The sequence below is a fragment of the Panulirus ornatus genome, chromosome 31 (assembly GCF_036320965.1).
Source record: "Panulirus ornatus isolate Po-2019 chromosome 31, ASM3632096v1, whole genome shotgun sequence".
Taxonomy (NCBI): Eukaryota; Metazoa; Arthropoda; class Malacostraca; order Decapoda; family Palinuridae; genus Panulirus; species Panulirus ornatus.
In genome coordinates, this window is record NC_092254.1 from 249316 (window position 1) to 276954 (window position 27639).

The 27639-nt window shown below is 42.0% G+C and overlaps 2 protein-coding genes across 9 annotated transcripts in view; both read left to right on the forward strand.

Moving 5' to 3' along the window:
* scramb1 (scramblase 1) overlaps positions 1–5343 on the forward strand; it is a 67007-nt gene extending 61664 nt beyond the window's left edge. For all 7 annotated transcript variants that reach the window (XM_071680143.1, XM_071680142.1, XM_071680144.1 and 4 more), the window contains one exon: positions 3935–5343. Coding sequence is in view for 5 of the 7 variants with exons in the window: in XM_071680144.1 (XP_071536245.1) it covers positions 3935–3994 (60 nt within the window). In the remaining 2 variants the exon portion in view is untranslated. The remainder of the gene's footprint in view (positions 1–3934) is intronic.
* Positions 5344–14132: 8789 nt separating this feature from the next.
* The window catches only part of LOC139758633 (microtubule-associated protein Jupiter-like), a 96383-nt gene continuing 82876 nt past the window's right edge, over positions 14133–27639 (forward strand). For both annotated transcript variants that reach the window (XM_071680153.1, XM_071680160.1), the window contains exon 1: positions 14133–14254. In XM_071680153.1, the coding sequence (XP_071536254.1) occupies positions 14199–14254 (56 nt within the window). In that variant the 5' untranslated portion in view covers positions 14133–14198. The remainder of the gene's footprint in view (positions 14255–27639) is intronic.

Below are 27639 nucleotides of genomic sequence, written 5' to 3' on the forward strand. Positions count from 1 at the left end.
CACATGGAGAGAATGAGTGAGGAAAGATTGACAAAGAGGATATATGTGTCAGAGGTGAAGGGAATGAGGAGAAGTGGGAGACCAAATTGGAGGTGGAAAGATGGAGTGAAAAAGATTCTGAGTGATCGGGGCCTGAACATGCAGGAGGGTGGGGGGCATACAAGGAATAGAGTGAATTGGAGCGATGGGGTATATCAGGGTCGACGTGCTGTCAGTGGATTGAACCAGGGCATGTGAAGGGTCTGGGGTAAACCATGGAAAGTTCTGTGGGGCCTGGATGTGGAAAGGGAGCTGTGGTTTCGGTGCATTATACATGACAGCTAGAGACTGAGTGTGAACAAATGTGGCCTTTGTTGTCTTTTCCTAGCACTACCTCGCGCACATGCGGGGGGAGGGGGTTGTTATTTCATGTGTGGCGGGGTGGCGACAGGAATGAATAAGGGCAGACTATAAATTGTGTACATGTGTATTTATGTATTTGTCTGTGTGTGTATGTATATGTACACATTGAGATGTATAGGTATGTATATGTGCGTGTGTGGACGTGTATGTGGGTGGGTTGGGCCATTCTTTCATCTGTTTCCTTGCGCTACCTCGATAACGCAGGAGACAGCGACAAAGTATAATAAATAAATAAAAATGAATATCCCAATTGACTTGACCCTCAACCCTACTGTACCTAATAACCTTGCTCTTATTCACATTTACTCTTAACTTTCTTCTTCCACACACTTTACCAAACTCAGTCACCAGCTTCTGCAGTTTCTCACATGAATCAGCCACCAGCGCTGTATCATCAGCGAACAACAACTGACTCACTTCCCAAGCTCTCTCATCCCCAACAGACTTCATACTTGCCCCTCTTTCCAAAACTCTTGCATTTACCTCCCTAACAACCCCATCCATAAACAAATTAAACAACCATGGAGACATCACACACCCCTGCCGCAAACCTACATTCACTGAGAACCAATCACTTTCCTCTCTTCCTACACGTACACATGCCTTACATCCTCGATAAAAACTTTTCACTGCTTCTAACAACTTTCCTCCCACACCATATATTCTTAATACCTTCCACAGAGCATCTCTATCAACTCTATCATATGCCTTCTCCAGATCCATAAATGCTACATACAAATCCATTTGCTTTTCTAAGTATTTCTCACATACATTCTTCAAAGCAAACACCTGATCCACACATCCTCTACCACTTCTGAAACCACACTGCTCTTCCCCAATCTGATGCTCTGTACATGCCTTCACCCTCTCAATCAATACCCTCCCATATAATTTACCAGGAATACTCAACAAACTTATACCTCTGTAATTTGAGCACTCACTCTTATCCCCTTTGCCTTTGTACAATGGCACTATGCACGCATTCCGCCAATCCTCAGGCACCTCACCATGAGTCATACATACATTAAATAACCTTACCAACCAGTCAACAATACAGTCACCCCCTTTTTTAATAAATTCCACTGCAATACCATCCAAACCTGCTGCCTTGCCGGCTTTCATCTTCCGCAAAGCTTTCACTACCTCTTCTCTATTTACCAAATCATTTTCCCTAACCCTCTCACTTTGCACACCACCTCGACCAAAACACCCTATATCTGCCACTCTATCATCAAACACATTCAACAAACCTTCAAAATACTCACTCCATCTCCTTCTCACATCACCACTACTTGTTATCACCTCCCCATTTGCGCCCTTCACTGAAGTTCCCATTTGCTCCCTTGTCTTACGCACTTTATTTACCTCCTTCCAGAACACCTTTTTATTCTCAATTGGGAGGTGAGTTTGAATGGAGAAAAACTGGAGGAAGTGAAGTGTTTTAGATATCTGGGAGTGGATCTGGCAGCGGATGGAACCATGGAAGCGGAAGTGGATCATAGGGTGGGGGAGGGGGCGAAAATTCTGGGGGCCTTGAAGAATGTGTGGAAGTCGAGAACATTATCTCGGAAAGCAAAAATGGGTATGTATGAAGGAATAGTGGTTCCAACAATGTTGTATGGTTGCGAGGCGTGGGCTATGGATAGAGTTGTGCGCAGGAGGATGGATGTGCTGGAAATGAGATGTTTGAGGACAATGTGTGGTGTGAGGTGGTTTGATCGAGTGAGTAACGTAAGGGTAAGAGAGATGTGTGGAAATAAAAAGAGCGTGGTTGAGAGAGCAGAAGAGGGTGTTTTGAAGTGGTTTGGGCACATGGAGAGAATGAGTGAGGAAAGATTGACCAAGAGGATATATGTGTCGGAGGTGGAGGGAACGAGGAGAAGAGGGAGACCAAATTGGAGGTGGAAAGATGGAGTGAAAAAGATTTTGTGTGATCGGGGCCTGAACATGCAGGAGGGTGAAAGGAGGGCAAGGAATAGAGTGAATTGGAGCGATGTGGTATACCGGGGTTGACGTGCTGTCAGTGGATTGAATCAAGGCATGTGAAGCGTCTGGGGTAAACCATGGAAAGCTGTGTAGGTATGTATATTTGCGTGTGTGGACGTATGTATATACATGTGTATGGGGGGGGTTGGGCCATTTCTTTCGTCTGTTTCCTTGCGCTACCTCGCAAACGCGGGAGACAGCGACAAAGTATAAAAAAAAAAAAAAAAAAAAAAAAAAAAAAAAATGAATATATTCGTATACGTTGAAATGCATAGGTATGTATACGGGCGTGTATGTATGTACATGTGTATTTGGGTAGATTGGGCCATTCTTTCATCTGTTTCCTTGTGCTACCTCGCTAACGCAGGAGACAACGACAAAGTATAATAAATATATTGATATTTTTTCTCTGAGCCTGTGATTGGGTAAGTTCAGGATATGCTTCCATCCACCTGCTTTCACTTTGGCATGGACATTACAGGACTTGTTACTAACTGATATTCAGTACAAATCATTAGTGGTTTATAAGGCTTATCTGTGGAAGTTAGACTGGTTTTGGTACATTATCCTTGACAATCAGAGATTAGGCTGTGTTTCATTTGTTCCTGATGCTAGTTTACAAAGGCAGGAATGGCATTTAGGTATAAGTTAAGAATATCAGAGGTTGAACTTGGATGTAGATGAATACCAGTAGCATGGTAACATATTGATGTGCTGTAATCAAAGGCTCAGAAAAGTCGTCACATTTATTTAGATCATTTCTTTTATTTAATGTAGAAACGCTTATCACTTACAATTTCGAGTTAGATCAGTTAGGAATGTACATTGTATAAAACTGCAGACCTCTATGATAGATTTGAGAGAAAATTATTTGTTCATAACCTTCATCACTTTACTAAACCATGTTACATGAAGTAGGTTATAAGAAGGATCATATGAAAAAAGGACTCTCTGTCATATAAGATGCCTCTCATTTAGCAGTTAAATGCATGTATGACTGACCACTACAACTCACCTATTGTCTTGCAATGAAGCACCAAATTCAGTCACTTCCATTTTTACCAGTTTATGACTTGCTTTTCTTATATTTCTATGTAATTTGCTTTAAAGGGAGACTTGGACCAAAGATATCAGACACAGTGAATAAGCATGGAAAGAACTACACTGGGTTTGATTGGTGTGTCTGTCACATTATCATATTATCATTTTGGTGAGAAAGTATTGTCACTTGTAACTAAGCTCTAAAGCAGACTGTTAATCAGAAGTGTGAGATTCTTCATTTTACAAATGAATTGCCTATAAGATTAACTATTACAATTTGTGCAGTTTTCTTGTTTTGGTCATTCTGCATTATTTTAATTTTTTTGGTAAGATTTTAGTGCAAGTCATATCTCATGTTTTCATCTTAAACATGCTTTTGTTGCATTCATACTAATTTTGTACACATTCATACTAATTTTAGTTTTCCTAATTCATTATGATTTGAAGAGGTTTACATTCAGTTTTGATACGTGGTGTTTGTCTCATGAGACTTCACATCTTTCAGGATTTTATGTTCTTCGAGAAGCAGGGCAATAAAGAAGGTGATGGACCTGGGATGTTTTAAGACTTTTCCAGCTGAGATGGAACATTGACACTTCTTGGAAACGAGAAAAGTAGATATTTTCTTTGTTGAAATCAGATTTTTCGTATGTATATGAATTATACATGAAGATTATTATTCCAGGCCTCATCTTTGAGCAGAAAGTTATTAACATATTGTAATTACTTTTATTTAATAAATCATGTACTTAACCATTGATGTGCCTGATTGTACTGTGCCAATACGTGTTTTTGCCTTGCACTTATATTTAAGGTGAGAAGAGTCATTGTTAAAAGTACCAATTTGTGAGTACATATATGTGGAAACAACCTTATCATCCTTTTTATGTATGTATTGGCCCTTACCCAGTTTGCTTATTTCATTTTTGTTAGCTGGTCATCTATTTTAGTATTTTCTAAAACGAGAATAAGATATGTGGATTTATGAAAAACACTAAGCATATATAGCTCATGTGACCCAGTTTGATTCACAGGATGTGGCAAATTTGTCATTTATTCTCTTATCCAGAGACCTTGATCAGATCGAGGCCTGTAACCATGCCTGAGAGGTTGTCAGAAAAAGTTAGGCTTGCCAATCTTGTCTAACGGATGGCCGCAAGGTGGTAAATTATATGTCTTGAGAAGATTCCATTTCACTTCACAGCAATGATAGAATACATAAAATATCTGAATTAATGAGAATTTTCATACTTATATGCTGCTCTCTAGAAGTGTTTCATACGCTTCTGTACTGGAATAAGTGTCTATGTTTATTGCTTATGATATAGTACTTGTTTGTTAGTATAAGTAACTGGTTGACTGCAGGAATCACAGAATTTTTTCAAGGTTAAAAACTCAAATGTCATTAAAAGTAAACTTTGGTAAAATAAGATGAATACATTGTAAGAGGGAGAGTCAGATCAAGTTTCTATTTAAGGTGTTCCTAGGAGACTGGTAAATGCACATGTATGATACCTTACCCAGTTATAATATATTGTTCCATCAGCTTCACAAGAGTTATTGGACTAGTAACTGCATATAACCATTACAACACCTAATTATGAAATTGGAAGCCATATTCTTTCACAGTGAGATGCTTATGAAGCTTTTACTGGTAGAGTTTTTTGAATGCACAAATTTTTGTGCTTCTGTGATTTAAGAATTACAGTTGAAATTGTATTCATCCATTATACAAGTATTAAGAATATCTTTTTAATGTGTATTTACAGCTGGTTGTAGAAAATGGGTATTATCTTAAAATGTATATTGTTAAGGATCAACCCATCATTACTTCACAGTTTTTATTCTGCATGAGCAAGTGCAAGACTTTGCACATTCAAATAAAAGCATTTATTTATGAAATTGAAAACTTAACCTTGTCTTTGAAAACTACCTATCCATATGTGTATTGGCTCTCTACAGTTCTGTATATATATTTATTTTTATAATTATTCCCAGTTCTCTGAGTAAGCAAGGAACAGATGAAGAATGGCCATATTCGTTCACATCCACTTTCTTGCTGTCATGTATGATGCACTGAAACCAGAGTCCCCATCTTTTGCCAAGCCTCACAGACCATTCTGTGTTTTCCTTAACTGCTTTATATCTTCTCTTTCAGCCCATTTATGGTACATAGCTACTTGTATACCAAAATTGCTCCAATTCACTATCACTTTTTTAACTTTTGACTGACACAATCCAGCCTACACCTTCCAGTCACCTTGAATAGACAATCAATTCCATTGAGCAAAACACTAACCACTGTCAGCACCACATTTGATGCACACATGACATTAACTCCCCACACCAGTAACACCATCATGAAGGAACACAAAGTAAATGCCCTCAGAACATTAACTGGCACCAGATTTGGACAAGAAAAAAAATAATTTAGCATCTTATTCAGTCTATTAATCTACTCCTTGGTAAACTGTGTAACACCTGCCTGGTCTTCCACCCACTCAAAAGTGAATATATAACATAGCAAAGCTGAAACCCACACAAAATAGAGCACTCAGAACAGTCACTGGCTCTTAGGAGCTACATATACTCAACACTTACACGATGAAAAAAAATTTCAGTGCTGTTGCATCTGAACATGTGAACCCCTCAATTCATTGCAAGCCAAACCACTCAAGTATCCACGAACCCCCAAGTAGAAATAAAAAGCTTATCCTATGTCTCATACTATGCAAACTGTACTCACATATCCCTCTCTACCCTCTGCAAATGTAACACAAAGCACGCACATGCTGAAATGTAACCAATTAGCACTAAATGATCACCCTCCAAACTCAGTCATAAACACAACCCCACCAGACATACATCCATCGGAGACCACACTCCCTAGACACACATAGGTCCCACTTTCTCTGGACATTACCTATTCCTATTGTAGCCTACAAAACAATTCATCATAACCCAGGACCCTTCATTCCCATGATTTAACAACCACAAAGAAGACAAAAACTTACTACTCAGATACCCACACTACCCTGCCAGAAGCACACACATCACTCCACTTTATAACCTGTGATCCTGCCTAGTGCTGTCAAACCCCCAAGGGAGGAAGTAAGTGTATTTATATTCATGAAAATTGGTCCTAGGATAATTATTAATGGTATGTCTTTCTTTTTCTTTCATACTATTCGCCATTTCCCGCCTCTGCGAGGTAGCATTAAGAACAGGGGACTAGGCCTCTGAGGAAGCATCCTCACCCAGCCCCCTTCTCTGTACCTTCCTTTGAAGAAAAAAAAAAAAAGAGAGGGGAAGATTTCCAGCACCCCGCTCCCTTCCCTTTTAGTCGCCTTCTACGACACGCAGGGAATATGTGGGAAGTATTTTTTCTCCCCTATCCCCAGGGATAGTATATGTGTATATATATATATATATATATTTATTTATTTTATTTATTTATTTGCTTTGTCGCTGTCTCCCGCGTTTGCGAGGTAGCGCAAGGAAACAGACGAAAGAAATGGCCCAACCCACCCCATACACATGTGTATACATACACGTCCACACACGCAAATATACATACCTATACTTCTCAATGTATACATATATATATATACACACACAGACTCATACATATATACCCATGCACACAATTTACACTGTCTGCCTTTATTCATTCCCATCGCCACCTCGCCACACATGGAATACCATATATTTATATTTATTTATTTTGCTTTGTCGCTGTCTCCCGCATTTGCGAGGTAGCGCAAGGAGACAGAAGAAAGAAATGGCCCAACCCACCCCCGTACACATGTATATACACACACGTCCACACATGCAAACCTACACACCCATACATCAATGTACACATATATATAGACACACAGACACACATATATACCCATGCACACAATTCACACTGCCTGCCTTTATTCATTCCCATTGCCACCTCGCCACACATGGAATACCATCCCCCTCCCCCTCATGTGTGCGAGGTAGCGCTAGGAAAAGATAACAAAGGCCCCATTTGTTCACACTCAGTCTCCAGCTGTCATGCAATAATGCCCGAAACCACAGCTCCCTTTCCACATCCAGGCCCCACACAACTTTCCATGGTTTACCCCAGACGCTTCACATGCCCTGATTCAATCCACTGACAGCGCGTCAACCCCAGTATACCACATCGATCCAATTCACTCTATTCCTTGCCCGCCTTTCACCCTCCTGCATGTTCAGGCCCCGATCACTCAAAATCTTTTTCACTCCATCTTTCCACCTCCAATTTGGTCTCCCACTTCTCCTCGTTCCCTCCACCTCCGACACATATATCCTCTCGGTCAATCTTTCCTCACTCATTCTCTCCATGTGCCCAAACCATTTCAAAACACCCTCTTCTGCTCTCTCAATCACGCTCTTTTTATTTCCACACATCTCTCTTACCCTTACATTACTTACTCGATCAAACCACCTCACACCACACATTGTCCTCAAACATCTCATTTCCAGCACATCCACCCTCCTGTGCACAACACTATCCATAGCCCACGCCTCGCAACCATACAACATTGTTGGAACCACTATTCCTTCAAACATACCCATTTTTGCTTTCCGAGATAATGTTCTCGACTTCCACACATTCTTCAATGCTCCCAGGATTTTCGCCCCCTCCCCCACCCTATGATTCACTTCTGCTTCCATGGTTCCATCCGCTGCCAGATCCACTCCCAGATATCTAAAACACTTTACTTCCTCCAGTTTTTCTCCATTCAAACTTACCTCCCAATTGACTTGACCCTCAACCCTACTGTACCTAATAACCTTGCTCTTATTCACATTTACTCTTAACTTTCTTCTTTCACACACTTTACCAAACTCAGTCACCAGCTTCTGCAGTTTCTCACATGAATCAGCCACCAGCGCTGTATCATCAGCGAACAACAACTGACTCACTTCCCAAGCTCTCTCATCCACAACAGACTTCATACTTGCCCCTCTTTCCAAAACTCTTGCATTCACCTCCCTAACAACCCCATCCATAAACAAATTAAACAACCATGGAGACATCACACACCCCTGCTGCAAACCTACATTCACTGAGAACCAATCACTTTCCTCTTTTCCCTCTCGTACACATGCCTTACATCCTCGATAAAAACTTTTCACTGCTCTAACAACTTGCCTTCCACACCATATATTCTTAATACCTTTCACAGAGCATCTCTATCAACTCTGTCATATGCCCTCTCCAGATCCATAAATTGTACATACAAATCCATTTGCTTTTCTAAGTATCACATACATCCTTCAAAGCAACCATGTGATCCACACATCCCCTACCACTTCTGAAACCACACTGCTCTTTGCCAATCTGATACTCTGTACATGCCTTCACCCTCTCATTCAATACCCTCCCATATAATTCCCCAGGAATACTTAACAAACTTATACCTCTGTAATTTGAGCACTCACCTTTATCTCCTTTGCCTTTGTACAATGGCACTATGCATGCATTCTGCCAATCCTCAGGCACCTCACCATGAGTCATACATACATTAAATATCCTTACCAACCAGTCAACAACACATCCCCCCCCTTTTTCAATAAATTCCACTGCAATACCATCCAAACCCGCTGCCTTGCCAGCTTTCATCTTCCGCAAAGCTTTTACTACCTCTTCTCTGTTAACCAAATCATTCTCCCTAACCCTCTCACTTTGCACACCACCTCAACCAAAACACCCTATATCTGCCACTCTATCATCTAACACATTCAACAAACCTTCAAAGTAATCACTCCATCTTCTCACATCACCACTACTTGTTATCACCTCCCCATTAACCCCTTCACCGAAGTTCCCATTTGTTTTCTTGTCCTACGCACTTTATTAACCTCCTTCCAAAACAACTTTTTATTCTCCCTAAAATTTAATGATACTATCTCATCCCAACTCTCATTTACCCTCTTTTTCACCCCTTGCACCTTTCTCTTGACCTCTTGCTTCTTTCTTTTATACGTCTCCCAGTCATTTGCACTATATCCCTGCAAATCTCCTCCAAATGCCTCTCTCTTCTCTTTCACTAATAATCTTACTTCTTCATCCCACCATTCACTACCCTTTCTAATCTGCCCACCTCCCATGCTTCTCATGCCACAAGCATCTTTTGCGCAAGCCATCACTGCTTCCCTAAATACATCCCATTCCTCCCCCACTCCCCTTACATCCTTTGCTCTCACCTTTTTCCATTCTGCCCTCAGTCTCTCCTGGTACCTCCTCACACAAGTCTCCTTCCCAAGCTCACTTACTCTCACCACTCTCTTCACCCCAACATTCTCTCTTCTTTTCCGAAAACCTCTACAAATCTTCACCTTCGCCTCCACAAGATAATGATCAGACATCCCTCCAGTTGCACCTCTCAGCACATTAACATCCAAAAGTCTCTCTCGCGCCTATCAATTAACACATAATCCAATAATGCTTTCTGGTCATCTCTCGTACTTACATATGTATGCTTATGTATATCTCTCTCTTTAAACTAGGTATTCCCAATCACCAGTCCTTTTTCAGCACACAAATCTACAAGCTCTTCACCTTTTCCATTTACACCACTGAACACCCCATGTACACCAATTATTCCCTCAACTGCCACATTACTTACCTTTGCATTCAAATCACCCATCACTATAACCTGGTCTCGTGCATTAAAACTACTAACACACTCACTCAGCTGCTCCCAAAACACTTGCCTCTCATGATCTTTTTTTTCATGCCCAGGTGCATATGCGCTAATAATCACCCGTCTCTCTCCATCCACTTTCAGTTTTACCTATATCAATGTAGTTTACTTTCTTACACTATAACATATACTCCCACCACTCCTGTTGGAGGAGTAGTGCTACTCATTCTCTTGCTCTTGTCCTCTCACCAACCTCTGACTTTACTCCCAAAACATTCCCAAACCACTCTTCCCCTTTACCCTTGAGCTTCGTTTCACTCAGAGCCAAAATATCCAGGTTCCTTTTCTCAAACATACTACTTATCTATCCTTTTTTCTCATCTTGGTTACATCCACACACATTTAGACACCCCAATCTGAGCCTTCGAGGAGGAGGAGCACTCCCCGCGTGATTCCTTCTTCTGTTTCCCCTTTTAGAAAGTTAAAATACAAGGAGGGGAGGGTTTCTAGCTCCTTGCTCCCATCCCCTTTAGTCACCTTTTATGACACGTGAGGAATGCATGGGAAGTATTTTTTCTTCCCTATCCCCAAGGATGAATAGTGTATTTACTTATTTATTATTTCATCATATTTGCTGTTTCCTATAGATCTGATGACTAATTCTTAGAGGGAGAAATCCTCACTTGGCATCTTGGAAAATACTACAGAGGAGAGGATATCAAGCCTCTCCGTAGGTTGAAGGAGCCTTTAGAAAGAGATCCTAAGTAACATCAGGACTCTTTCTTAGAAAATGGTTCTGGGTCATTATTAATAGATAGATGAATATATATCTGTGTGTATATACCAATTTTGCCAATTTCAGGGAGCTCATCCCTGTTACTGGTACTACCTCATTGGCTCAGATGCCTCAAGCAATACTTTCATATAGGAGAGGTTATCTTGGTAGGGAGTCCTACATTCATGTTACCAGATCTTTCTTCCCTCATTCATGGTCGAATACTCCTGCTCTGATGATATTTTACATTAGGGACAGAGCAAATTAGGCCAAGATAGTCTACCCTTCCCCTGAACCCCACTCCACTTTACTGTGCAGAATCATTGTGAAGCTTTTCTTTATGAATTCAAAACACCTTCATAAAAAGAAACTGTCAATTTGATTTCTTCTACTGTTAAATCTTTCATGTTCTCAACCAAAAGTATATCTAATAATGACTGCAAATCAGCCTCTCCTCCTCTCAACTTTCTCAATCCATATAGAGTACTCTAATCGTTATAGAATGATGCATAACTCTCTTCTAATTCTCTTTTGGATGATTCAGTATCTAGTTTTCTTTATATCTCCCACTTAATTTATGCCCTTCATATTTTGCTCACGCAAGATTTCCTAAGTACTTTCTGAAATGGCAAGGTCTGTGGCCCAGATGGCACACTTCCCAGAATCCAAAGGAAGTGTGCAAATAAGCTACAATCCTAACTTTCCCATTATATTTTATCAACAATGTACCCCCAGGGCTCAGTAATATAGTTTACTATTCATTTTCTGACCATACATGATCTCTTACCCCCGTTCTCTTGCTAATACTCATTCTCTTTTCTCATGCTGACCTTCTCATTTTCATAAATTGGAATTGTACTGAGGTAGCAGCAGTGAGACTAAAGAATACAAAATTGTTTTAACATGAAGATTAGTACAAGTAACAGGATTATACTAACACCCACCAAAAAGGAATAATGAGCCTGCATATAAATGCTTACTGGCAAAAAAAATTAATTTTCACAATTATACAGCTATACAATTGTCTCCATGAGTTCATGTATTGAGATTTACCATGGCTACCTGATTAAGGGAGTTTCCGAAGGGAGCAGGTGTTAGAAGAATGGATTTTATGTCATAGACGTACAAATTATATGTCTATATAAGTTCTCACTGTTCAGTGTCTTAATTCTACACTCTTGTCCTTCATTCATTGACTTACTTTTTTTTTTTTCCAAAAGAAGGGACAGAGAAGGGGGCCAGGTGAGGATATTCCCTCAAAGGCCCAGTCCTCTGTTCTTAACGCTACCTCGCTCATGCGGGAAATGGCGAATAGTTTGAAAGAAAAAAGAAAGACCCTTCTAACATTGATTAAGATAATCTGATCGATTTAAAGCATAGATTAATACTCAAAACACAGGCTTCATTTAAGATGGTGTGAGACTGACCAAAAAATATATGTAAATCCAAGTCGCCACAAAAAATTACAGAATCAGGAGTTATATTTTCACATCTATGGCTCCTTCTAGAACTAGATGTTGACAATGAAGACAAAATTTGAAACCACCAAATGGTCCAATGGTGAGTCTGATAACCTTTATGAGGCTTCCATTCTTATGTTAAGAGAACGTGAAAATCCTTGTTGGAAAGTCATTCTTAGTGAATGCTAGGAATGTGACAAACATGAGACATTCTTGAAATGAGGAAGTAGGAAGTGCATCTTTAATCCCAAATGATGATCTGTGTTAAGATTCCATAGGTAAAATGTCTCTACATGATTACTGAGTTAGTTTGATTGTTTTTTATGTTAACGCTGATTGTCGAATGTGTTGTGCAGTCATCCTGTTGGCGGTGGCATTCTAGAGGATACAGAGTGCACGAATGTTCAGAGTTTGGCTTCAGTGACTGAAATACATTTCAGGTTACATATTAAGAGGAATTGGTTAGTATTGAATAAGTCATCGAACAGTTTATAGGGCAACTCAAATTTCTACAAGAGTTCAGGGCCTAGAAGAAGGGAGTGCAAGGGGTACATCGTACACGGGCCCGGCTGTCCAAAAAGGCCTAGGAATTTCCTGGAATCTCAGAAAATGTTTGCATATATTGAAGACTAGCATTTATATTTTGTGTGACTCTACATAGTTGAAATATTCTTAAAGCAAATGACAAATAACCGTAGTGGGTAAAAACAGTACGACTAATGGAGAAGGGAAGGGGACCCGAAAATAAACTTTGTACCTCCTGATAATTCCTCTCAGAGGCCCTGCTTGAATTAGTGAACAATTATGATTGGATTACGTAATCTCAAGTGAACTGTTTCCAGTAAGCAAATTAAGGACAAAACACTGAATGAAATTCTTTCACAAGCCTTGCAATGTTAGGCGACAATCATCTCTAGGCTCACTAATTTCACAGCAAAGTATATATTTAGCAAGGCGTGGGAACACCTTCGTTGGCAGATCTTACGTGTGGTATGTAATGAACAGAATGGGCAGTTCTCATGAATATCTACAGCTAAGACCGATTCAGGGCACAGTACACTTCCCAAACTCAGACTCTAGCTTCTGCATTTTTTAAAGCAAGTCTGGTGGCAGACTTGCGTGAGACTATGATTATATAGCACAAATCATCAGACATCACCATTAGTTTGATCATCTCTGAACGTCCACAAATCGACAGTACGGTAAGTGTACAATACGTCTCTACTTTTTGCTTGCTTAAGTCGATATTTGACGTTACTTGGCGAGTGCTATTGTTATCATTTTCACTCTTCCCTTTCAGGTTAATAACCTGATGCATTACGGAAGAAAAATGTCGCTCAAAAAGGGGAGTATTATTTCACACAGGAATATATACCCTGTATACTACGTGTGATAAGTTGTCATGAGTCTGCCTCAATTTTGTTTTAGGGCCAACAAATCCTAAACACAAAAATAAGTAGTAGGATGAACACTAAAATATTCTCTGCCTTTACATATTTCGAGGTTTATGTTTACAGAAATCTCACCGAATATAGTTTTTTGTGTTTCCATCTAAAGACTTAAGAGAAAACGGTAAAAGCGAACACAGTACAAGACTGACCAGCAGCGATGCCAAGGAGTGATTATAATATTATCTTTTTCCGTTGATTTATTGAATTTTCTTCAAGAAACTCTAATGAAATATATGTAGTATAGATCAGTAACGTAAGGTGCCATTCAGATTTAGTGAAAAAGATAAATTAATAGAAATATATATACCTATCTGGTAACGTTTCTTTGTATATAGATCCAGTTTTGGCGGGTAAATCAACAGTGTTGTTCCATCCTTAAGCTGAGTGTACTACTGTCTCTGGATCGCCTTCCGCAATGACCTCCACAAACAGTTTCGTCGGCATTGGTGAAACTCAGCGTATGAGTAGCAGGTATGTATAGTGTTGATGCTGTAATGGTAACTGGTTGTGCCTATGTAGTTTGAGTAGTTAGCACGCACGTGCAGTGGTACATCAAACTCGTTGAAACGTCATGGGATCAGCTGGTAACGGATGTCAGCCGTCTGGATGAACAAATTCACCTTTTCATTTTTAAAACTTTAATTATCCCATCTGTCCGCTCTGAGACTAGTTCATGTTCCTTCATGCCGATATGATGACTGTGTAACTAGAAATTGAACGAGCCATCAATTACTGCGATTGTGGACGCCAATTATTTTTTTTTTTTTTTTTTAGATACTCGGATTCCTCCAACTTCTAGAACTGAGGAGCTAATGACATCCATCACGTTATCTCTTTCTGAGGAATTTCTTGAGGAATATATGTTCTTGAGAGTGAAGAGGGTGTTTCCAAGTGGTTATTTTTATAAGACAGCGTCGTCGAGGGCGACAGAGGTGTATGACTGTTAACGGTAACAGAGCGTCTGTTGTTCGTTGGTACAAGTGGAGGGTTGAACGATCAGTATCCTAGGCTTTTCGTCTACTTTTTCGCCAGCACAAGAAGTGTTTTGGTGAACAGAGCTTGTGCTTATTGTCAGGAATTTCATGTTTTTCTATAAAAGGTTTTCAGATTAGGTTGAGGGACGTTTGTATTACCGGTAATTGAAGATATGGTACATTTAATTGGGCTGTTTTTAGAGATGTAATCTTGAAAGCTACCGGTGGGTAAGTCTAGTTCCTTCCGTCAAAGCCATATATATATATATATATATATATATATATATATATATATATATATATATATATATATATATATAAGCCAAACCAAACACCGTTGTCATTGTGAGAAGTTTGGTAGTGTTAAAACAATTTTATGAATTTTTCTGATTCAGTTTAGGCTGCAGCAGTTGGAGCAGCCCTCCTCTGTCTGATGCAGTGGTGAAGGCTTGGAATGAGTCATCCTTCCCCCACCCACCTCACCCCCTCCTCAACCGTACACCTCATCCAGTTATTCAAACTTCAACCACCTCCTCAGTATCCCTCCTTTACCACAACCACTAAAAACCACTTGTCCCACCACAACCCACTGTAGTAACCAACCTTCCCTGACACTATCCTTGGCACAGTAACTTACCTTCCCCACCACCATCCAGTGACCCCACGTGGACCACCACAGCACAAACCCATTTGCCCTACGCTCTCACTTGCCCAACCCACCTCCTAGTGACCTCAACTGGTTCACCACAGCAGAAACCCACTTAACCCTCCAATGTTTTATTGCGAATCTTGCAAAAGCTGTGGCTTTTGTGAGAGCTCTTCAGCAGTGTGCCTCAACTTTAAAGTTGGTCACTCCTTACCTTTATATCTGATGACTAGTTTTGATGACTAATAAAGTAATGCCCCACACCGGTAACTTACCTACCCCAACAATACTTAGTGACTCCCCCGCTACAACTAGGGCAGAAACCCACTTGCCCACTACGATCCACACGCCTCGCCATCGCTACCACCACCACTAATCTTCCCCACCACCTCATTCACCATGCCAAACCTTCCCATTACAGTTATTACAACCATTCCAAAGCTTTGTCACCCCACCAACGCAGGAAACTTTATCACAAAGTTGTATGTATGCACCATCCGGTAATATATGTACCGCTATTACCTTTCCATTAAGATACTCCTCGCAGTTATTCTGTTACTATGACTTTCTCTTTGGTATATTATCTTCCTACCATCACCATCCTAGTGATGTATTTACCAACTAACAGCTTAGTACCTACCCTTCTACCACCACCCAGTAATGTATCTCTCGTTCCACCAGTAATGATCCTGCCAAAGCCATATCATCGGTACCTAGCCAGTCGTACCGCAGTCACTCCCACCACCACTGTAACGTACTTGTCTTAACCCACTGCTTCCTACCCAGTATTATCCCAGTCCCCCATCGCTACCATTCCCAAGTAACACACATTAATACCTCTCCCCTGGTAACACATACACTACCTATCCCCCAGGAACGCATCTCACTATATCTCTATTAGTAACGCACCTCTCCTACTCCCTAAGTAACGTACCTTATCCCTTCAGTTCTCCGGTAACACATTACTACTTCCTGTAAAAGATCCACCACTGCCTCTAACCTGTAACACACACCATTACGATCCCATGGAGTGCTTTTCTTCCCAAACCCCACACAATCATTACCGCTCCATAGTAACGCACCCACACCTATACCACTCCTTATTAAAGGACTCGCACTATTACACCTCCCCAGTAGAGCACTTGCAATAGCACCATGACAACTCCAAAACACACTTTGGTAACGCCCCACCACAAGCCCTCCCCAGTCACTCCCTCTACCACTGAAGTAACGCACCGCATTCACCTCCCAGGAATACATTCTTACCACCACCACACCCCAGCAACGCATTCATACTGTCACCTCAGTAACAGAGTCTGCCACATATAGTACCGCACCCCATCAACCCGGAAACGTACTGGAATGTCACCTTAGCTTACGTTGGATTGTTTTTTTTTATTGGAATTTGGTATTACGCCACCCTTCTATCCCCCCCCCCATACGCTATCATGCCATAGTATCTTGCCTTCCCTTAAACTTCGGCTACCCGCCATGAGTTTAGGTGTTGCGACTCTAATGCTGAAATGAAATTGCTTGGATGTTAACGTTATGGCAACCAGTCTCTCTCTCTCTCTCTCTCTCTCTCTCTCTCTCTCTCTCTCTCTCTCTCTCTCTCTCTCTCTCTCTCTCTCTCTCTGTTGCTATTGAATGGTGACCAGTTATTGAATTTATTAGGGGATGAGGCAGTTCACACTTTGCACCATACATCCACCTAAAAGCCCATTATAGTTACACAAGACCCCACACACCCACCCTGTGACAGCAATGGCACACCCAAGAACATATTGACAAAGAGCCAGTAACAAGCTGAGGCGAATCTTTACACGCCCACAAGGTAATGGATTGGCAGCGGCATCGCTATAGCTTATTTCCGAATTGTAGTTTTTAGTCTTCAATATTTATGATCATAACTTGCACACTACATGACTCCCTTTACGATGACCACAAATACGTCATAGTCCCTCCCGTTACCACCCCCTCAACGCCCCCTGCTTAACACCATTAACCGTATTTCCATCCCCTGTAATGTATTCAAATTAGGAATCAAGACACTTTATCCGGACGAGGAACTATATGAATATTGTTTCTACTATACACGAGAGAGAACGTGAAATTGCCTTACTGATGATGAAGTATTGTTCCAGAATCTCGTCTGTCAGGTTATGGTTCGCACCTCCTACCCCTAGTGTGCCACTGTCATGCTCCACATGTTATTAATGTGTAAGGTATAAACTTTCTTAAACTGGAACTATTCTCTACGCAACCAAGACCGTGTTGTACTTCCTCATCTTGGAATTAACATCAACGAAATGATCATAAGTAATTTACATTAATTGTTTAGTGAAGTCAAAAGTAAACTAGCAGTTGTGGGGGAGCGGTTATGAAACGTAAGGTCATGGGGTTCGCTGGCAGAAGTCGTAATGAAGAGAGGAAAGGAAGTTTCGGATTCACTTGCATCTAAACGATTAAGTTGTCTGTTATACAGCTCCAGTAGTCAGTGTTTGTGTCTATATTGCCGTTGTAGTCTTCAAACTTTTTGTTCACGTTGAAAAGTGAGGGTGTTATTTGCCAGATGTAGGCGATATCTACCATACAGACTTATCATACACGGCAGAGGTTATGTGAGGGATATTCATACATGGCAGAGGTTATGTGAGGGATATTCATACACGGCAGAGGTTATGTGAGGGATATTCATACATGGCAGAGGTTATGTGAGGGATATTCATACATGGCAGAGGTTATGTGAGGAATATTCATACACGGCAGAGGTTATGTGAGGGATATTCATACATGGCAGAGGTCATGTGAGGGATACTCATACATGGCAGAGGTTATGTGAGGGATATTCATACATGGCAGAGGTTATGTGAGGGATATTCATACATGGCAGAGGTTATGTGAGGGATATTCATACATGGCAGAGGTTATGTGAGGAATATTAATACATGGCAGAGGTTATGTGAGGGATATTCGTACACGGCAGAGGTTATGTGAGGGATATTCATACATGGCAGAGGTCATGTGAGGGATATTCATACATGGCAGAGGTCATGTGAGGAATATTCATACATAGTAGAGGTCTTGTGAGGGATATTCATACCATTCACTTCATAACGACACAGTCAGCGCGTCTCATGTAATTACTTTCACTACCGTTCATCAGTTTCATAAACTCTCGAGAGGGACGCATTGATTAACCCAACCTGAGACATGCTATTTACGTCTACGTAATATGTTCTTCGCCATCCACTTAACGTATCAGTACAGGTAAAATAAGACTTAAGAACCACACCTTGTTAACACCATTACGAGATGGTGTTCTTTGTTGAGGTAATACGATACAACACAATTTTAAGCAACAAAAGGGCAGAGGCTGCGCTACAGGAATCCAGTCAATGTGCTGCATTATGTAAATTGTTTACAGCAACAATAGAAATAGATTCATGTAAAAAGAGTGCCCGTACCAAGAACCAGCATAGTCACCATGTATGGGAACTGAAAGTGGGACATTCTTGCCCTTCACTTGCACCAGAGTGAGTACCTCGCCCCACTCCACCACCACCACACTGGAGTACATCTCTGCCACCCTAGTATGCACCTACCACACCACCCTAGTCATTTTAACCCTATAACATTCACACGCCCAATCACGCACTAACATGCAAGATATGTGTTGTGCAACTTTGAACTGGCATTATTTCCCCTGTATGCACGAGAGACTGCATAGAAAAAATTCCTCTGCAGTGGACCACGTGCTTAGCAGATGGCGGGAGGGAGGGATGGGCGTGTGGCCACGTGTTGGTAGTGGCGCGGCAGGAAGTGCGTGGTGACCGTCGGCAGACTGGTAAAGCGACACTGCACCAGGGATCAATACCTGCTCCCCAGCCTCGTTAGTAGAGAGTCCTGGCCAAGGTGGGTTGTGAGGCCCCTGAGTCATGAGGGAAAGTTCTTGGGGGGGGGGGACGGTGTTGGCCAGTACACACCATGCCATGGTTGTGGGATAACCCATCTCCAGTACCGCCTCTCCTGGAGTACTGTTACCTAATGGTAGGTCAGGTATATAACGTTTATATATCCTCTTGATATCTTTAGCTTTCTTTAAAACCACAGCAGTTTTCTTTTTAAGTAGTTGCCGAAAATATAAGTAAATGGAGAATGGACACAGGAGAGAGAACAAGACTGGATTTGGAAGCGCCAGGCGGGATCGCATGTTCTAGAAGGCCGGTGCGGGGCGACTGGCGGCGCCCGCGGCCTTAGCCAGATTGTTGCCCCTCTGGCTGACGACTGGCTGATGATGGCTGGCTGTCTGACTGAACGGATGGTTGGTCGGCTGACAGACCCGTAGCGCCTCAACCAAGGTCACGGTCAGCAGCGGCGGTAAGAGTGTTGGACTTGGTTAGCTGTTGGACTTCCTTAGTTTAAACGGCTTGATTACGGGAGGTTACGTCTGGAGCACAGCGGTACGACCCTGTCGTAAGACGGGTGTGACCCTTTTACGATGGTACGACCTTTATGCCTACAGGCCTTTTTTTTATAACTTTCCATACCTAATGGTTTTACTATCGTGCTCCACGAGTTAATTAATTGACTACTGTATATTGTGGGTGTAATTTCATACATCTATGAACTGTTTAAGTGATAGCATCTGTCTGCATATAAACAGCCGGCAAATAAACTTGTAAAATCGGACTATTCAACGTAAACATTTCATCCCTTGGTTCTGCAATAGGGTGGCGAGCGCGGTTGGCAAGTCCAGATAGGAACCACGTCACCAGTACGGCTTCGTATGCTCGTAAATGTCGTTTATGACGTCATGTAGTTGAATGACCTTTAGAGAGGGGGTTGATGGGTTGTTGGGCTGAACCAGATGCTGTAATTAACGTCCACAATTGTACATTGACGGGGGAAGGAGAATGGATTAGTTATGCATTAAAAAATAAAGTTGTGGTAATGATTAACGTGGGTCTAGGGTAGGGGAAAAAACAAGGGTTCTCGTGAATAAGTTTTCACGGTCAGACAACGAGAGGATCATGGCTGTTGGCATGTTTTAAAGGCGAGTGTGTTCAGTTAGCTTTGCTTAGCTTTTACTGGCCATATTTGTACCTTACAACTGGTTCATATTAACTCTAACATTCTTTCCTTCGCTAAGTTGCTCATGTGTAATATCTCGGTGTATATATATATATATATATATATATATATATATATATATATATATATATATATATATATATAATGAAAGGGTAAGAGAAATGTGTGGTATAAAAAAAAGTGTGGTTGTTAGAGCAGAAGAGGTTGTGTTGAAATGGTTTGGACACATGGAGGGAATGAGTGAGGAAAGATTGACAAAGAGGATATATGTGTCAGAGGTGGAGGGAACAAGGAGAAGCGGGAGACAAATTGGAGGTAGAAGGATGGAGTAAAAAAGATTTTGAGCGATCGGGGTCTGAACATACAATAGGGTGAAAGGCGTGCAAGGAATAGAGTGAATTGGAACGATGTGGTATACCGGGGTCGACGTGCTATCAATGGATTGAACTAGGGCATGTGAAGCGTCTGGGGTAAACCATGGAAAGGTCTGTAGGACCTGGATGTGGAAAGGGAGCTGTGTTTTCGGTGCGTTACACATGACAGGTAGAGACTGAGTGCGAACGAATATGGCCTTTGTTGTCTTCCTGGCGCTACCTTGCTGGTGGGGGGATGCTATTTCATGTGTGGCTGGGTGGCGACGGGAATGGATGAGGTATCTCATAATTTTTTAGTTAACTTTTGAAATTATTATTATTATTATTATTATTATTATTATTATTATTATTATTATTATTATCATTATCATTATTGCAGGGGACTTACTTTTTTGCCAGTTTAGGTTATTCAGTTACTGCTGGTGGAAGAAGTTTGCTGCAGGTGTTCGTACTGGTCACTGCCCATATGAGGAAACCTATTTATGTGGTGATGGTCGGAGGAGACGCGTAGGTGAAAGTCTCTCATGGTCGTCCATGCTCGATGGTGGTGGTGGTGGGGGGGGGGGGTCTAAGCCTGTGAGAGTGGGGAAAGGGGACTTGTGAAGTAATAGCCTGGTTTTGTAATGCGATCGTTTCCCCAGAAAGTTGCTGGGTACTCTCTTTGGGCGTGGAGAGTTAATGGAGTCTGGGGTATACAGTGTATATTATATATATATATATATATATATATATATATATATATATATATATATATATATATATATATATATATATATATTTATATATTTCTCACATACATTCTTCAAAGCAAACACCTGATCCACACATCCTCTACCACTTCTGAAACCACACTGCTCTTCCCCAATCTGATGCTCTGTACATGCCTTCACCCTCTCAGTCAATACCCTCCCATATAATTTACCAGGAATACTCAACAAACTTATACCTCTGCAATTTGAGCACTCACTCTTATCCCCTTTGCCTTTGTACAATGGCACTATGCACGCATTCCGCCAATCCTCAGGCACCTCACCATGAGTCATACATATATTAAATAACCTTACCAACCAGTCAACAATACAGTCACCCCCTTTTTTAATAAATTCCACTGCAATACCATCCAAACCTGCTGCCTTGCCGGCTTCCATCTTCCGCAAAGCTTTTACTACCTCTTCTCTGTTTACCAAATCATTTTCCCTAACCCTCTCACTTTGCACACCACCTCGACCAAAACACCCTATATCTGCCACTCTATCATCAAACACATTCAACAAACCTTCAAAATACTCGCTCCATCTCCTTCTCACATCACCACTACTTGTTATCACCTCCCCATTTGCAACCTTCACTGAAGTTCCCATTTGCTCCCTTGTCTTACGCACTTTATTTACCTCCTTCCAGAACATCTTTTTATTCTCCCTAAAATTTAATGATACTCTCTCACCCCAACTCTCATTTGCCCTTTTTTTCACCTCTTGCACCTTTCTCGACCTTCTGTCTCTTTCTTTTATACATCTCCCACTCAATTTCATTTTTTCCCTGCAAAAATCGTCCAAATGCCTCTCTCTTCTCTTTCACTAATACTCTTACTTCTTCATCCCACCACTCACTACCCTTTCTAATCAACCCACCTCCCACTCTTCTCATGCCACAAACATCTTTTGCGCAATCCATCACTGATTCCCTAAATACATCCCATTCCTCCCCCACTCCCCTTACTTCCAAATGGATTTGTATGTAGCATTTATGGATCTGGAGAAGGCTTATGATAGAGTTGATAGAGATGCTCTGTGGAAGGTATTAAGAATATATGGTGTGGGAGGCAAGATGTTAGAAGCAGTGAAAAGTTTTTATCGAGGATGTAAGGCATGTGTACGTGTAGGAAGAGAGGAAAGTGATTGGTTCTCAGTGAATGTAGGTTTGCGGCAGGGGTGTGTGATGTCTCCATGGTTGTTTAATTTGTTTATGGATGGGGTTGTTAGGGAGGTAAATGCAAGAGTCTTGGAAAGAGGGCAAGTATGAAGTCTGTTGGGGATGAGAGAGCTTGGGAAGTGAGTCAGTTGTTGTTCGCTGATGATACAGCGCTGGTGGCGGATTCATGTGAGAAACTGCAGAAGCTGGTGACTGAGTTTGGTAAAGTGTGTGGAAGAAGAAAGTTAAGAGTAAATGTGAATAAGAGCAAGGTTATTAGGTACAGTAGGGTTGAGGGTCAAGTCAATTGGGAGGTGAGTTTGAATGGAGAAAAACTGGAGGAAGTGAAGTGTTTTAGATATCTGGGAGTGGATCTGTCAGCGGATGGAACCATGGAAGCGGAAGTGGATCATAGGGTGGGGGAGGGGGCGAAAATTGTGGGAGCCTTGAAAAATGTGTGGAAGTCGAGAACATTATCTCGGAAAGCAAAAATGGGTATGTTTGAAGGAATAGTGGTTCCAACAATGTTGTATGGTTGCGAGGCGTGGGCTATGGATAGAGTTGTGCGCAGGAGGATGGATGTGCTGGAAATGAGATGTTTGAGGACAATGTGTGGCGTGAGGTGGTTTGATCGAGTAAGTAACGTAAGGGTAAGAGAGATGTGTGGAAATAAAAAGAGCGTGGTTGAGAGAGCAGAAGAGGGTGTTTTGAAATGGTTTGGGCACATGGAGAGAATGAGTGAGGAAAGATTGACCAAGAGGATATATGTGTCGGAGGTGGAGGGAACGAGGAGAAGAGGGAGACCAAATTGGAGGTGGAAAGATGGAGTGAAAAGGATTTTGTGTGATCGGGGCCTGAACATGCAGGAGGGTGAAAGGAGGGCAAGAAATAGAGTGAATTGGAGCGATGTGGTATACAGGGGTTGACGTGCTGTCAGTGGATTGAATCAAGGCATGTGAAGCGTCCGGGGTAAACCATGGAAAGCTGTGTAGGTATGTATATTTGCGTGTGTGGACGTGTGTATGTACATGTGTATGGGGGGGGGGGTTGGGCCATTTCTTTCGTCTGTTTCCTTGCGCTACCTCGCAAACGCGGGAGACAGCGACGAGGTATAAAAAAAAAAAAAAAATATATATATATATATATATATATATATATATATATATATATATATATATATATATATATATATATATATATATATATATATATATATATATATAATATTTTTTATAATACTTTGTCGCTGTCTCCCGCGTTAGCGAGGTAGCTCAAGGAAACAGACGAAAGAATGGCCCAACCCACCCACATACACATGTATATACATACACGTCCACACACGCACATATACATACCTATACATCTCAACGTATATATATATATATATATATATATATATATATATATATATATATATATATATATATATATATATATATACATACACAGACATATACATATATACACATGTACATAATTCATACTGTCTGCCCTTATTCATTCTCGTCGCCAACCCGCCACACATGAAATGACAACCCTCTCCCCCCGCATGTGCGCGAGATAGGTCTAGGAAAAGACAACAAAGGCTACATTCGTTCACACTCAGTCTCTAGCTGTCATGTATAATGCACCGAAACCACAGCTCCCTTTCCACATCCACACCCCACAAAACTTTCCATGGTTTACCCCAGACGCTTCACATGCTCTGGTTCAATCCATTGACCACGTCGACCCCGATATACCACATCGTTCCAGTTCACTCTATTCCTTGCACGCCTTTCACCCTCCTGCATGTTCAGGCCCCGATCACTCAAAATCTTTTTCACTCCATCTTTCCACCTCCAATATATATATATATATATATATATATATATATATATATATATATATATATATATATATATATATTGTGTGTGTGTGTGTGTGTGTGTGTGAAGTATTCAAATGTACCAAGTGTTGTATTAGATTAGACGAAATGTATCAGGATACATGTCACACTAGTCTTGCAGTACCTACTGTTATTTCTGTAAATTTTTGTCCCATTACTGGTATTGCTGGTACTGAGGGAACAAAGGCAGATCTAGAAGAAGGATTTTGTAACAGGGTCAAATAATTCTCTGGTTTGCTAAACTGGTTCTGGCCAGGTTCTTTGATTTTCAGATTAAGTACCTGTTTGGAGCAAAAGAAATAAGCAGTTTTTATTTGTAAATGTAGATTCATGTATTTTGGTTGATCATTATCATATTGTTTGGAGATGTATCACATAGAACCAGAGGTTTTAGTTAATAGAGGCTATGGTAAGTGTTATTGTACGTATGTCCAAACTGTTTTCCCAAAAGTTTAGTGTAATGATTTGTGATTTACAAGCCCTGCAGTTTGTAGTTATTGCATGTGGTGAATCACATTTTTTCAGTTCGAGATAGTGGGTTAGGTTGGATACCTACATAATTATTTAGCAAGTATTGATAAACTCTTTCGGTAATTTCAATATACGGCGCATGCAGAATAGTTGCTTTTAGATAGTGAACGAAATTAATGCGTGAGATTATTTGGGCATCGGTATTAAATGAAGTAAATTATCATTTTGGGCCAAAGACTCGGGTATTCCCTGGCGATGGGAAGAAGATGGAAAGTAGATTGTGTAAGGATGACCTTTGGTTGAGATTTGTTGGCTTCCCTGTCTTACTGTAAGATGTGTGATGTTCATCAGGTTAGGCACCCAAGTCTGTGAGGTCACCAGGCCACAGAGGAGAGGGGGAGAAGTGGGTCACCTGGTGACAGCTGTTGTGGGGAACGCGTGTTTTGACTTAGGGTTCTTATGGTGTAAACAAAACTAGTGGCCGCCACCTGGTCTGGCTGGGAAAGAGAGTCTTGTGTATATTTTCAGAGGTTTACACTGGGATTTCTGTTATGTTGTAACTTGTCATGATGTATTAGTTTTCCAGTTTGTTGTGATTAAATTTCAGTGCTCATCCTACAAATATATCCTAGTTCATACCAGGATGCGTTGAAGGCTAATGGTTTTAGAACCTATGGTACGCGTGCCTGTAGTAGCGGTGGTGCGCGTACCATCCAGAGGTACGCGAGAGCCGTCCAGATGGTACACGGTGTTAAGTCTTAAAAGTTTCATTCCTAAGTAGAAAGGCAGAAGGATACAGTTTAATGGTATGGATACAGTTTATTAGGTAAGGACTGTTGGACAATGTATTTTCACTCATTACAAACCATAGTAAGTTACAGGTGGCAAAGGTTTTGTAGATCATGCTGTGCAGCAGTAAACACGTTCTCTGGTGGCTCTCTGGAAGTGACTCATAACTTGACCTTACCTGGACAATGATGGGGTTTGGTTGGTTGGTTGAAGGGAGGGGTGGTTTGGGGGGTGGGGGTGGGGGGGTGAAGGGGATGGCCTGGCGATGAAACCTTGGATTAGGGTACGCGGTAGAATGCCAACAGACGGAGAGCGGGCGAGACGGAATATGGATTAGAGCAGGAGGAGATTGGGAGATGTAAGTGGGGGGGGGGGGGGGGGGCACCTGTTTGGAATACTGGCCAATGACCCTAACCTTCAGGGGTAGTGATGACCAGAGAGACAAGGGTTGTCAGGTTTCAGGGCTACAGGTAGGAGGAAGTAGCAAGCCTCTTAAAGTGTTGGTAATGTTCTCTCAGACCACAATGAAGTAGCAAGTTACCTGATATTGTTTCGTCACACTTGCCAAGATTGAGTATATTATGTGCGCTAAAAGTGCCACTCTACCGGTGAAGAGAGAGCATCTTCCAGTCGTTTCCTGTGAAGCAGAGTGGTGTAAGAGCACATTCATCTCATCATTGCTACATAAGGATACGTTACCATTCTCATGAGGGTTTGATAACTTTGACGGATGTGCGGGTTTAACTTGTATGGGTGGGTGGGGTTGTCATGGGGTTTATCTTCGGTGGGTGGGTGGGATTTTCATGGAGGGGAGTTTATCGGGTGTGTGGGTGGGGTTAATTGAGGTTGAGGGAGGGGAAAGGATATTAGCATGGAAGCAGCGGCTGCAACAGGGCCATGTGACCAGTAGGCAGATACTTGTTTACACGACAGCCAGTCAAAGACTCCAGACGACCGTTCGTCCTCAGGGGTCGTACAGTCGTGCTCGGGGTTCGTACCGGCGTGCTCAGGGGTCGTACCGTTGTGCTCATCCTCTTTTATACCTGGTCTATAGAGGATATTTATCCGAGCACGAACACGGGCGAAAGTAGAGATACATGATAATGTCTCTCCCACTACGATGGTGGCGAAGTGGCCCGTTATCTGGCCTCGTATTCATCCACACACTTCACCTCAGGCCGCTTCCCCTCCGCTTCTCTGGACAGGCTTCCAGCCTCCTTGAGCCAGCGTCTGGGCACAACGGTGAGATGCCTGAGCACAACGGTGCGATGCCTGAGCACGACGATGCGATGCCTGAGCACAACGGTGCGATGCCTGAGCACAACGGTGCGATGCCTGAGCACGACGGTGCGATGCCTGAGCACAACGGTGCGATGCCTGAGCACGACGGTGCGATGCCTGAGCACAACGGTACGATGCCTGAGCACAACGGTGCGATGCCTGAGCACGACGGTGCAATGCCTGAGCACGACGGTGCGATGCCTGAGCACGACGGTGCGATGCCTGAGCACGACGGTGCGATGCCTGAGCACGACGGTGCCATGCCTGAGCACGACGGTGCCATGCCTGAGCACAACGGTGCCATGCCTGAGCACAACGGTGCGATGCCTGAGCACGACGGTGCGATGCCTGAGCACAACGGTGCCATGCCTGAGCACAACGGTGCCATGCCTGAGCACGACGGTGCGATGCCTGAGCACGACGGTGCC